Here is a 13,517-nt window from a genome sequence, read left to right on the forward strand (position 1 = left end):
GAAGTGTGACTGGCCCAAGGTCACCCAGCAGCTGCATGTGGAGGAGCGGAGATGCGAACCCGGTTCCCCAGATTACGAGACTACCGCTCTTAACCACTACACCACACTGGCTCTCTCAAACTTGGGCTAAGCCCTTTTATAAACAGGTAGGCTCCACCTCTGGCTTTTCTATTGGTCTACCTATTAACCCTTTCTCTCCCCCCGTACAGACATTTTCGAAAGAACGGGCAAACGCCACAGGGACGAAGAACTTGCCTCCACCACAATGGTATTCCAAAATCCTGTCCTTTACTGTATCCTAAGGGAGTGAATGGCTGTCATACATTAATGTACACAAAAGTTATGGGGTGCACAAGATCAGAGAGAGAGAAGCAGCTCTAGAGGGATTTTATTTTATTTGTTTAGAGCTTGCTGGCGAAAGCTAGAGGGCTTCCACGGCTAATGTTGCTTTGAAAGTGACATTACTTTGCATCCCGGGCACAAGACGTGTGCTTCTTTGCATACTGCCTTCTCTCCATCTGCAAGCATAATATTACAGAACACCCACAAGTCCTTGGTAAAAAGGAAACTGACTATTTAAAGCTGCCCAGGGACTTCCACTGCTCAAGGGAGTGTGAAGCAGTACATTTCACTCTCTGACCACAATACCCTTTGGCAAACGGTTCCTAGGGCTTGATGAGAAATGACCAACATCTAGATGCATTGCAATCCGAACAGCGAAGTGTGATTTTCACAGGGACTGTATAAAGGCTAAGTACAAGCATGCCTAACATTTTCCACATGGCCAACAGGCCACAGAAAAAGAAGCTTGGAATATCCAGTATTTTTCTGCATGCTGTCCTGTGTGGCGGATATAAATGCTGACGTATGTATTTTGACTCCTTCAAAAATATGTAGCATAATTCCAAGCACATATAATCATAGAATTGTTGAGTTGCAAGGCACCCTAAGGATCATCTTGCCCAACCCCCTGCAATTCAGGGTCTGCACCTGTCCTATATGGGGATCAAACCTGCCACCTTGGTGTTATCAGCACCATGCTCTAAGTGAAGGCTTTGTAACTCCCAACCCCATGCTCTCCACAATCACATTGCCCAACCCCACTCTTTTGTCCCTTTCTGTCATAAGTCTCATACACCTCTCTCACCACACAGTTGTCCTAATTCTCAACTCCACTCTAATGGCAAGTCCTACAATGACCCCTCAGGTTGCTTTCATCTGCCTGCTCTTTGTCTTCTCTCTCGCATGCCTCTAGGGGCAGACTTTGGTCTTTCAATTCTCAGTGGCACCCTGTGCAAGGCCAAAATTTGGTGCCCCCAGCTTGTCATCTTCTGTTCTGCTCAAGTCACTATATCATAGCTGTGATGAAGCCCTGTGACACTCCCTAGGCTTGATGCCGAGTGCAGTGGAACTTGTGTGATGAAGCCTGGGCCCCGCAGTTGCCTTAGATAATAAACACATGGACACAAATATATTAGGTCAATGGGATAAAATAGGCCACAACTTTATTGGTTACAGATGTGAGCGGTTTAGCTTAGGCATTGCATGAAACCAGACTATATCCTGACTCCTGCAGGGAGTCTCACTAAGGGTAGGGGGAGCCCTATGAAATAAGTCAAATCGGGGCACCCCCAGGGTCCCTGATGAGGTCATGACATGGCCCCAGCCCATGCCCAGGCTTCAGTCAGGATCCACACCTCCAGATCCCATTAACAGGATACCCTTATTGAGGAGGGGCAGGCGGAGGCTACAACCTCCCCTCCCATAAACAAAGGCTTACCCAATGCCTAACCTTACAAAGTTGTGACAATTGCTACAAGTTAGGTGAAAACCAAATGGCTGGTACCTATTTGCCAAGTGGAAAAATTCCTGCCTGGCCCCAACAATATGGCGGCCGACATTAGTCCTTAGCAAGGCCAAAATCATAGGAACACATAAAAAGAGGGAGGGTGGGCTGGGAGATCCGGCGAGGAGGAGAAAGGAGGATGCCCCCCAGCCATGCCGCTGTTTAAACGGCAAGTGGCTACACCCCCGGCTGCACCAATTAGTCAGCCAGGGATGTGACACAACCAGGAATTCCTATGACGTGGCTGGCATACCTCTGCCCTCTATCTGAGCCACTGGGAAGTCCCAGATGCCCCACCGCAACACCGCCCACTGGGGAAGGTGAGCAGAACTGTCACAATGCCCTGAATCTGTCTCTGATGCCTTCATAGTCTTTGTTTACATGTGCTGGAAATGGAGTGAAACAACACGTGTATGGTGGGGATGGATAGAATTGAGTGTGCTAGCTCTGCCCGCTATTCTCCTTACCCTGGGTGGTTATCTGAAGCAGGGAGCCTGCTTCTTCTCATGGAGGCTCCCTTCTCAGTGTAGAACCCTAGACATGTGGTTGCCATAACAGTCAAGAGAAGAGTGATATTTATGAAAATCTGCCCGGTTACAGACCTCCTCAGAGTTGCACAGTACAGTTTGGGTTTCTTGTCTCTTTGGATGATGAAATTGTATTAGGGGAAGCAAGAGTTGTGTTGTCTTTCCCCAGCTTTCAAGTGCCAAGCTCACTATGAATACTTAATAAGTAATCAGTGCAAGTAAAGTGAGCAAGCTGGAGATCCGGGGATAACTTGCTTTTTACTTATTGCATGTGGCTTTGGCAGGCTTAGAGGTTATATTAAACTGCCCCAGTTTTTGCTGGAGAGGATTTCTAATAATAAAAAAGTCAACGCTTCTTAATAAGTTATAAACGCAAGAAGCAATGTTCCAGGAGAGGGGTGTAAGGAGCTTATCCATCTCTCTCCTTTGGTTTGCACAGTTTGCTGAGATGATGCCTCCGCTGGGGAAATGGAAGTTGGCAAGTGGACAGCATCCCATCTGATGATTGGTGGAGGATTGAGTCAAATACAAAGGCAAGAGATGGGTGACGGACTGGCTTAGAGAAATCGTGAGGGCATGAGAGGAAGGCCCCTTTCACTCAGATCAATCTTCTACCTGTAGGGGTAAAGAAATCTCTAAGTTTTGGTTTTTCATTTTTGCAACCTTAAATTTGGTTCTCCACATTTCCACATCAGTTTTTTTTGGGGGGGAGGAATTACATCTGCATGAAAATTCATCATCCTCATATTCATGTTTGTATGTGATTTTGCCTAATATGCACATCTTGCAAAAGGACTTTCCCTAATATAATGCATGTCAATGTTTGTTTGTTTTAACCAATATATACATTTTTATGCACCTTAAGCCTAGTATGTGCCTTTTTCCTTTTACATATTGCTTGGCTGGAAAATTGTATTGCGAAATTTGAAGAAATGTGCATTTTGATGGATAGCTGTCCTTTGTGTACGTATTGTTTCAGAAAGTGCTATTTAGGTATATTTGACTTTAAATGTGACTGATCCTAACTCCTCCATATCTACCCGGAGGTCCTCCAGTGGATTTTGTTAAGGATGAATTTAATTCAGTGCCTGCCCTTTCCATCCTTCCATGAAGAAACCACCCAAGCAAATTATGTTTGCCAATTGGTTTCATACCTTCTGCCAAAAAGCACTTCAGCAGTCATTCGGGGATCTATGCCAGGTGCTTTTTCTTAGCTTTGCTTGTCCACCTTAGTGAATTCATCCATAGCAAATGAACAGCAATTGATGGAAAGATCAATTGGAGTAGGAGGGATACTCTTGTTAGAGTAATTCTCTAATGTCACATTGTGCGGTCCTTCAGAATATTGCCTCCATTGTAGAAATGATTCAATCGCATTCAGTACTGGGCCAGCATCTTTTCCGCTCACCTTTGCTTCTTCCTGTTTGTTTGTTTTTTAATGCTTGATTCCTTTTATCTTTCACTTTATTTAGCCAATTTCTTTAAATCACTTTTATAACAGCATACAAGCGTGTAAAAAGGAAACGGCAACATAAAATGAATTAAAACATAAACATGAAATCTCACTGACTCAGAAATTCCCACAAAATTATACGGAAGGTGTGAGGGATTTATGCCATTTGGTTATACAACGACCCCAGCAAGGGGAGAATTTATGGCACTACAGATCTTGTAAAAGTTCTGGGCTCAAATTTCCTCTCTGAGAGAAATGAAATCAAGAGGACCTTGGAAGAGGCAGGGGGTGGATGGAATTGTGTGAGGGCAAACTGCTTCACAATACCTTTTCCTCATCCCATGTTTCATCACCCAAAATGCTTCCCTCAGCCGTTCTGTAATGGAGCACAGTAACTACATCAGCTTTGCCCTTCACACTGTTGTTCCTGTTGCTCTGTACAAGTTGGAAAATGATGGTGTGATGTGGGGTTCTGAAATGTGAGGGAGGTCTCCTCAAGTATAGAAGACTCCCCACTTCACACAAGTCCACTCACCCTCTTTGGTGGGTGTGATTGCGGGCTGGCATTACCCCATGCACTGTGATCTGACATGGGAAGTCCCAGGGACTGTTTCCCAAGCAGCAAAAGAAGCCTTTGGGCTGAGCTTGCTGTCTGGATAATCGGCTAATCAGCGAATCACAAACAAGAATGGGCCACCGGGGTGTGTGTGTGTGTGTGCTTAGCCCATCTCTCCAGTAAATTACATATACTGTATATATTGTTGTGGAGGGGGGTGACTAAAAATCAGTCCTCCTGTCAGGGAAATATCTCCTCACTCACCCAGTGTAAGATATTCCACCTTCTCCTTCTTTAGCAGAGTTTGTCTTCTCATCCAGTGAAGTAAGCAGCTCACGTATATCTTTGAAACAAAGCTTTAATAGAAGAAAAATGTAACATGGTTACACACTGACAGAGAGAAACGAAACATCTCGAGGCAAGTGACAGTTAGCCTCTTAACTGACAAGCTGAAGGGAGGAGCCAATACTAGAGTACAGCATAAAGCCCCGCCCACTAAAGGCCAGGTATTCTATCAATCAAATTAGGCATCAATGCTTTGCCTACACGTATTAAATATGCATAGGCATGTGACTTGCTCTGCAACTAATTTTTTGGTTGGACCTCCCACACTCCCATCCTTTATATATTGCATTTGTTGTCAATAAAGTTGTGGCTTGATTTCACCCAAATATTGGTTGTCAAGTCTCTTTGTCTTGGTATTGGGGTGAATCGAAGAGTAGGGGGGGATACCTGGCCACGCAATTGCCCTCCAACTGTGGAAGGTGAACTGGGGCAGGGGCAGTGCTAGCACTGGTCACTGCTGTCCCAAATCTGTCCACTTTACCTTCTCATTTTTCCCTGTCTTCTTGTTCTCCACCTCAATTTGAAAATGAAAATGATGAAATCCCTCAGCATTGCAGCTCACAGTTCTCCTAATGTACACATTTTTGTATGCTATTTCCCCTAGTATGCATGTTTTTGCAAACTAATGTTCGTTAATAGAATGCATTTTTGCATGTTATTTTCACTAAGATGTGCATTTCAATGCACTCTTTCCCCTAATATAAGCATTTCTGAACACAGGATGTGGCTGCAGAAGTGCACTGCAAATTTGGAGATGTGTGAATTGTGAGTTTCAGTTTGTCTATTGTCTTGTAAAGTTTGAATTAAACAGATTCACTTTTAAATGAAAACTGAACTGAATTTCTCCACCTATCCCTACTACTGCTGCTCTCCCTTGACTGTTAATGTACACAGAAAAACCAGGAAAAAGTTCATGTTCACAGGATTCTGTCAACTCTTCTGGACCTGTTCCCAAGTTCCTCTTGAGCCTGAGACATGTTCACCATCATCTCATTTTCATACGTAGTAGGGGCATTCACATGTTAAATTCAATGAGAGTACAATCTGTAAACTATCTAGTGGAGATGTGCACTCCAAGAGTTATTCAAATGTAACTTTCAGTGAGTGAAAACTCTGTGGATGGATCTTCTGGGCTGGATTGGGGGTGCTTATATTCATTTGAATGGGACACGGGTGGCGCTGTGGGTTAAACCACAGAGCCAAGGGCTTGCTGATCAGAAGGTTGGCGGTTCAAATCCCCGCAACGGGGTGAGCTCCTGTTGCTCGGTCCCTGCTCCTGCCAACCTAGCAGTTCGAAAGCACCTTAAAGTGCAAGTAGATAAATAGGTACCGCTCCAGTGGGAAGGCAAATGGCGTTTCCATGCGCTGCTCTGGTTCGCGAGAAGCGGCTTAGTCATGCTGGCCACATGACCTGGAAGCTGTACGCCGGCTCCCTCGGCCAATAAAGCGAAATGAGCAGCGCAACCCCAGAGTCGGCCACGACTGGACCTAATGGTCAGGGGTCCCTTTACCTATATTCATTTGAAGTGGGTTTTATTTTACTTTTTCAATCCCTGTCTTCTGAGCCATTCCTCACACACCCTTGATCATTAGCACTTCCTTTTTCTTCCCTTGGCTTCTTGCTCTATCATTTACCCACCTGAAAACAACCTACCTGCCAAATAACAATGTGTTTTAAAAAAGAAGACACCTTAGCATGTGTTGGTTGGCTTGTATTATTAAATTTTGCATCTGGCAAACAGATGTGAAATCTACCCAGGAAGGCTATTTTTTTTCCTTGCAATTAACATCCAATGACTATTTAGCACAAAATATATGTTTGAATACCATAAAATCTCATTCAGGTAAATGTTTTATCTGTCAGACAGAGGGAAAGGCAGAGAAACCACTCGGGGCTGACTGTTGCAAGGCATGAAATGGGGGGGGGGGAATCAATTTTGCTCAATAGGAAATACAGAAACTGTACTGTATATTTCAAAACTGTAACCAGGGAGCAGTGGCTCCAAGCCTCCAAACAATGGTAGTTTTTGCAAAGATTTTGAGCTTTGCAATTTAGTGATGAATACATCAAAGAACAGCTCTTTCAACTTTGCTGTGAAACTTTCTCCACGAAGTTCACTCAAATAAAGGCATGGATGGCTTCAGAAAGGAGGCAAGTCTACAGCGCCCTCAACTGATACCCACAGGTGTCCTACAAAGGCAGCAGCAGGAGCAGTGGCAAGAGGGAAGATTAACATAAGGTTACCAGACGTCCCCGTTTCCCGGGGACAGTCCCCGGATTTACAAATCAGCCCCCATACAAAATCCATTGAAGTTGAAAAGTGTCCCCGGATTCATTGAAAAAAATCTGGTAAGCTTAGATTAACACCTCTCTCTCTCTCTCTCTCTCTCTCTCACACACACACACACACACACACACACACCCCCCACAGTATCCCTTAGCTGCCCCACTACGGTGTTTAATTGCATTTTATTCTTGTATTTTAATAATAAGTTGCAAGCTACCTTAGAGATCATTTGATTGAGAGATGTAATTATTTAAAATAAATAAGCATCCCTAGCCATAGGGCTGCCACCTTTCACTTGGCCGATCATCGGCAATTCAGAAACTTTTTGCATCAGTAAGAAAAGAATGAAAACTTCCGGCAGCCATGTATCAAGATAATCTTGTAACTTTAAAAAAACAACCATTTAAATATACAGTTGGAAAACAAGTCACTGGGGCCAACACAGCAATTTCTGAGTAAGCAGACCAAATAATGCCACACATTATATTTCTTCAGTCCGCTGTTTTAATACTGTACTAGCTATTCTTTGCTGCTGCCTAATCCTTAAGAAGGGACGCGGGTGGCGCTGTGGGTAAAAGCCTCAGCGCCTAGGACTTGCCGATCGAAAGGTCAGCGGTTCGAATCCCCGCGGCGGGGTGCGCTCCCGTCGCTCGGTCCCAGCACCTGCCAACCTAGCAGTTCGAAAGCACCTTCGGGTGCAAGTAGATAAATAGGGACCGCTTACCAGCGGGAAGGTAAACGGCGTTCCGTGTGCTGCGCTGGCTCGCCAGATGCAGCTTGTCACGCTGGCCACGTGACCCGGAAGTGTCTGTGGACAGCGCTGGCTCCCGGCCTATAGAGTGAGATGAGCGCACAACCCTAGAGTCTGGCAAGACTGGCCCGTATGGGCAGGGGTACCTTTACCTTTAATCCTTAAGAGGATCAATAAAAATGCCAAGTCAGGGGTCCAGAGGAGCTGGAGCATAGATTCAGAAAGAGGAATACTAGAGGAATACACAGGCCAACAGGCTGAGGATACTTTGAGTGTAACTGGGCAGCCCTCTCAAAATCAGAATCTGGTTGCAGCCTGCCCACCAGGTTAGGAGGAAACCAATGAGCTGACTGAGTAGAAAGCGCTCTCTCTCTCTCTGTGTGTGTGTGTGTGTGTGTGTGTGTGGAGAGAGAGAGTCATGTTGTGACTGTGGAGAATGATGCCACAACTTCACAATTGGAACTACCCCAGATCTCCTCACAGCCTCTGTCCACACAAAAAACAAAAACAAAAACAAAAAAATGTGTTGTAGTTATGCCTTTACTTACATCACATCCATTGTCATTTAAACAGTTTTCTCATATCCTCCTTTGGTGGGGCTTCACACTGATAACACTGCTTCCTGATGTTGTGTTAGTCTATTGCAGCAAACATCCAAAAAAAACCCCTTAAATGTGATTAAATGCAAAGGTGTGTGTTAAGAGTATAAGAATTTTTTGTTTAGTTTTTAAGGAACAGGTTTCCTCGCCAACTCCCTCCCCACAATGTTTTAAGGAGAGCACACACATTAGTTGCTTTTAGCAGTAGTAATGACCTGCAATTCATGTTAAAATAACAAAGGTTTTCATCATAAATAACCCATCAATCCCTTGGCAACCGCCCCATGAATTTTTCATGAGCTTGTCCCTTCCATTTTCACTGTTGACTCTAATCTATTTATTCTACAATATCGTTAGCATTTTCTGCCTTTGTTTCTCCCCACCCTTCCACTGCATCAATGAACATTTTTATGTTCCCAGGTGACACTTAAGTTTCTTTGCCCCACTCCCTCAGCACTGCCACAGCGGCACACTTTTTACCTAGTTAACAAGCACAGCACTCTAAAAATTAAACTTGGCAACACTTCTTGGGGTCCAACAGCTTTCTAAATCACTGCAGACACCTGCCGCAGGGAAAATATTAGAGACTGTTCTCCCTATAATAAAACAGCTTCACAGTGCCACATCATTTAAGGGAACTACTCACCCATTTTCACCCCTCGTACAATTGTGCCAAGAAAACACAGCTTCCTCTGCTAATGGTTCAATAGTGATGCCACATTCGTTTGCTTGATTCCAGCCTGTTGGACCAGCTGTGGGGAAATACTGCTGCAGCAAGGAGGCGGTGACACCTTGGGCAATGGCTGTACTTCAGAAAAGTCAAATCAAATGCCAGAGATGAGAGCTAGAAGGCGAACATCAACCTTGCTAGTTTCTATGTACATGCTTTAAAGCATAAAGTGAAATTGATATGCAACAAAACCTCCAATGAAAAAAATTCCCATTAACTCTAAATCGTGTGTGTGTGTGTATGAACTCCAGAGGCCCAATATTTCCACCCTAATGGATGACTTTACACAGCTAAAGGGCTCGATTTGAATCAGGGCTCAGAAATGTATTACCCAGAGAAGTTCATTTGAACCACACTGTTCTTCTTGACAGATGTTACTAAAGTGAGTGGCATGGGATTCAGATATGCAAATGTAGCCCCCATGTCATTCCAGTAATATATGAATCACCCCATAGCCTCCTTGTGGACTGCCCTCAGTGGGGTGGGTGGTCCATGCAACAAGCCGCTTGATATATCCCATCTTGCCATGATGACCACATTTTCTGCAGCTACAGCAGTGGTGCTCTAAATGTTCCCACAGGAAACATATAAAGTCTGAGGGGTGTGTGTACTTTTCTCAATATATGGGGCCACCGTATGGGTTGGCTGCAGCTCTGGCCAATATCCAATCCAGCATATGTTTCGACACAACCATCTACCCTTTGCAACATGCTTTTGTGGTGGGGAATTGTGGTGAATTGCAGCAGCATAGACCTCATAGTTCCTAGCCCTAATGGTTATATAATACCTCTTATACTAGACGGGGAACATAGGCATCATGGCCAGGAGGCGTTGATGGCCTTGCCCTCCATGATTTTGTCTAGTCCTCTTTTAAGGACATCTAAGTTGGTGGACATCACTACTTCTTGAGGGAGTGGATTTCATCATTTCATGGCCAAATGAGAGCTACCACCGACAGAAACATCACCATCACTATTGGTGGAGTTTTCTGTAAGCATTGTGGGACCTTCTGTGGTGGGCAGGGCCTTCCCACCAGCAGGGCACTTTTTGGTTGGTGGAGAGGCAACCTATTCAATCCTATCTCCCTCCAGCTAGCAGTTCTGAAGGCCTGGGATTGCTCCATATATACTGTATCCAGAATCTGAAAGTTGCACCAAACTGTGGCTTTATAAATATGCAAGTTTTTAACATGTGAGTTTAATTGATTAATTAATAAATTACTGAGTTAGAGTCAGGTGATTGATCAACCAACATGATTTAATTATTTGACAACCCCCCAAATTAAATACACTAATTAAACAAAAGAAAAACACAGAGTCAATCCAGCCTGCCTGCCTCTCCTGAATAACAGATGGGCACAATTATTGCGTCTTTGAAGAGGGCTACATCATGAACCATAGCTCTGACAGCTGGACCAGAAAGGTGAGCCATGGACATGGCAGTAGGGATGCTTGTGGAATTTTAAGCTTTGTGAATTCCAATACAAACTGACCTGATCCACACTATCCCTGGCTTTTGCACTTCCAGTTTTCAGATCAAATATGTATCAGAATGTAAGTTACAAGTACATATTTTCAGAGAGAGAAATCTGTTTAGAAATGCAATTTTGAGAGAAACCACAAATAGACATTTGAGTGCAAATTTCCATGCAGATCTCTCTCTCTCTCTCTCTCTCTCTCTCTCTCTCTCTCTCTCTCTCTAAAAAAGCATATTATTGTGGAAACTGAATCAGCTTATAAGTGAATGCATGCAAAAGTGATATGGAATGGAAAGAAGACTGATTTGTGCTTTGCTACGTAACATTCAATTTCCATACATGGTTTAATATCCAGCTAAGGTTACATCATCTGAACTCATAGTAGTGCTGGCCCAGAGCATTCATCCCACTATTTTTCATACAACAAATATTGGATTAATCATCAGGAGTAATCAGATTTGAAGAATTTTTGTTTTACTTTAAACGCAAGATGGCATGACCCCTCATCCTTTCTTTTAAGAACAAAAATACAAGAATATAGGAAGCTGCCTTATACTGAATTAAGCCATTGGTCTGTCTAGCTCAGTATAGTCTACACTACAAGATGCAGCTCTCTGGTCCATGGGCCCATCTTATCCTGCCAGGCCATTTCCCCCAAACTATGCCCACCCTCACTGAGTTTATTCATCAAAGCCATGCATGTAAAGACAACAATAGCCCAAAGTACTTGGGAATGGACCAATGATCAACTTGCTTCTCAACTATGCTATGCACAGTTAAAGTCTATTGTGGCAATGTCGGTAATTGACTGACACCGTCCTCTTCCCTTACAACTCTTTTAAATTACCTTGAAGCTTTTTTTCTGCCTAGCCCTGTGGAATATTAATCACCACTTCATTAGATTCACTGAAAGGGGAAGTTGGGAATTTACAAAAGCAATTTCTAATTGCACTTTTGAGTCATAGTGAGATTGAAATGGGGGAGGGGGTTGCTCATGAACAAACTCCACTATTAATTAGCATCAGTGGTAACTTAGAAGAGCGGGGAAACATGTATCAGCAATAACTTTTCCTATGAGGATCTCAAGCAAAGTACCATAGAAGCAACTATCTGAACTTGCTTTAATTGCAAAACAAACATAGAATGGAATTAGGTGGAATGTGGCTCTACATAGTCTCTTTTTGTCCTGGCCCATCCTAGTTAAGGAGGGCGTGTGTCTGTATGCAACTACAGCTGCTAGAACATTATTTGCCCAAAAATGGAAAGAAGAAGCTGTCCCGACAAAAGAAGAATGGATACTGAAACTAATGGACTATGCAGAAATGGTGAAGCTTAGCGGAAGAATAAGAAATCAAGACACAATTTTTTTTATATAAAGGAATGGAAATGGTTTATTGAATATTTACAAATAAGCTGTAAACAGATCAAGACATTGGCAGGATTATTGTTAAAACCTGCCGTTTCAAAAATAAATATGAGAACAGATGATTAAAAGAATAAGTTAAGATAATTTGGAGTATGCAGAGAATGTGAAAGTAAATATAAGGAACCAAAGAAAGAAGGGGAAGGAAGTCAAGGTTCAAAATGTTAGAATGATTGTTGAAGTATTGTAATGAAAATTTTACACACACACACACACACAGCATCAAACCCGATAAATTGTACGTTCCCTTTCCTGGGTCACTCCCTTGGCCCCTGCACCTTCTATCCTTTGCATCTTCCCCTAACCCTTTCCCCTCTTACCCTCCTTCTCTCCCTGTGAGATCTCCCTACCAATATGTTTGAACAAGCTCTCAATGGTAGACAGCTGAATCCATGGCTTATCTCCACTGAACAGTATTGATTATGAGTTATTACAGTAAGACCTTTTCCTTGTGATACTCATATCTTGAAAAGGAAAGCTCCTTCTCTATACCCAACCCATTCAAATTAGCAACATGCAACAGTCTTTATTGTGAAAATTCTATTCTCCTTTTTCAGTATAGATATCCTCCTACCATTTTGTAGTGTTTGATTCAGTCATTTTAAAAAGCTGGAGCACCCTAACCTTCTGCCTTGAAATTCACTAGAAAAAGTCACATTGGTTTCATTTTTCATCTGACAGACAGCACCTTGGACATTGGATTTCAAATTAGTCTATTTTGCTCTTATGTGAAGAAACCTAGAATAATTCAGTTTCACTTGTTGAAAATAGCTGGCAGGGAAAGTACATTTCATTTAACTCTCACATGATTATTACCACCATGGGGAGAATAGGAAACCAACACTGTTGTTGTCAACAGTATTTAGAGATGGGGAAGGGCCATAGCTCAGTGGCAGAACAGCTGCTTTGCATGCAGAAGGTCTCGGGATCAATCCCTGGCACCTCCAGGTAAGGCTTGGAAAGATCCTCTATCTGAAAGTCTGAAGAGTCAGTGCTGACAATCCTTACTTACAGTAGATGGACTAAAAACTCACCATCATTCTTTGTAAGGAACATAGGAATATGAGTCAAGACTATTGGCCCATCTTCCAAATAACATCTCATCTGACTGGTACAGCATAATTTGTAAAAGGAGAGGTGCCATTTCTCGAGACACGATCAGCTCATACCACTTGGAAGACCTTCCTTTCCCATAACCCTAACTTCACTCATGCAGCTGATTCCATGAGAAATTAGCTTTGGGAATCCTGCAAATATTAACAATGAGTCACCAGTATATACAGTCAGTGAGCCTTGGCTGACACAATGTGGACACAAGGAATGTTATCTTTCTTGCTTTTGGATGGGCGGTAGCTACTGAAAGGCTCACTGGCCAGTTTCTCTCACCTTTAGCTGGGCTTCATGACCATGAAGTCCACAAAAGTCAGCTGAGCAGTATCAACATGAGTTCACAATGGCCAGTCTTTGTCCTTCAGTTGGGCATCAGCAACATGAGGTCATAATGGAAGTCTCTCCTTCAGTT

At 43.3% G+C, this 13,517-nt stretch overlaps 1 protein-coding gene and 1 long non-coding RNA gene across 2 annotated transcripts in view; one reads left to right on the plus strand and one right to left on the minus strand.

Moving 5' to 3' along the window:
• The window catches only part of LOC310762981 (uncharacterized protein), a 104,558-nt gene extending 101,745 nt beyond the window's left edge, over window positions 1-2,813 (minus strand). The window contains exon 1 of the mRNA XM_083614899.1: window positions 2,314-2,813. Coding sequence (XP_083471025.1) covers window positions 2,314-2,399 — 86 coding nt within the window. The 5' untranslated portion in view covers window positions 2,400-2,813. The remainder of the gene's footprint in view (window positions 1-2,313) is intronic.
• LOC310763050 lies at window positions 156-9,319 on the plus strand. Its single transcript, XR_014548431.1, has 3 exons — window positions 156-268; window positions 2,813-2,996; window positions 9,105-9,319. It is a non-coding gene; the product is annotated as an uncharacterized lncRNA (long non-coding RNA).
• The last annotated feature ends 4,198 nt before the right edge of the window (window positions 9,320-13,517 follow it).

Source organism: Podarcis filfolensis, assembly GCF_964270895.1.
Source record: "Podarcis filfolensis genome assembly, chromosome: 5".
Classification (NCBI taxonomy): Eukaryota; Metazoa; Chordata; class Lepidosauria; order Squamata; family Lacertidae; genus Podarcis; species Podarcis filfolensis.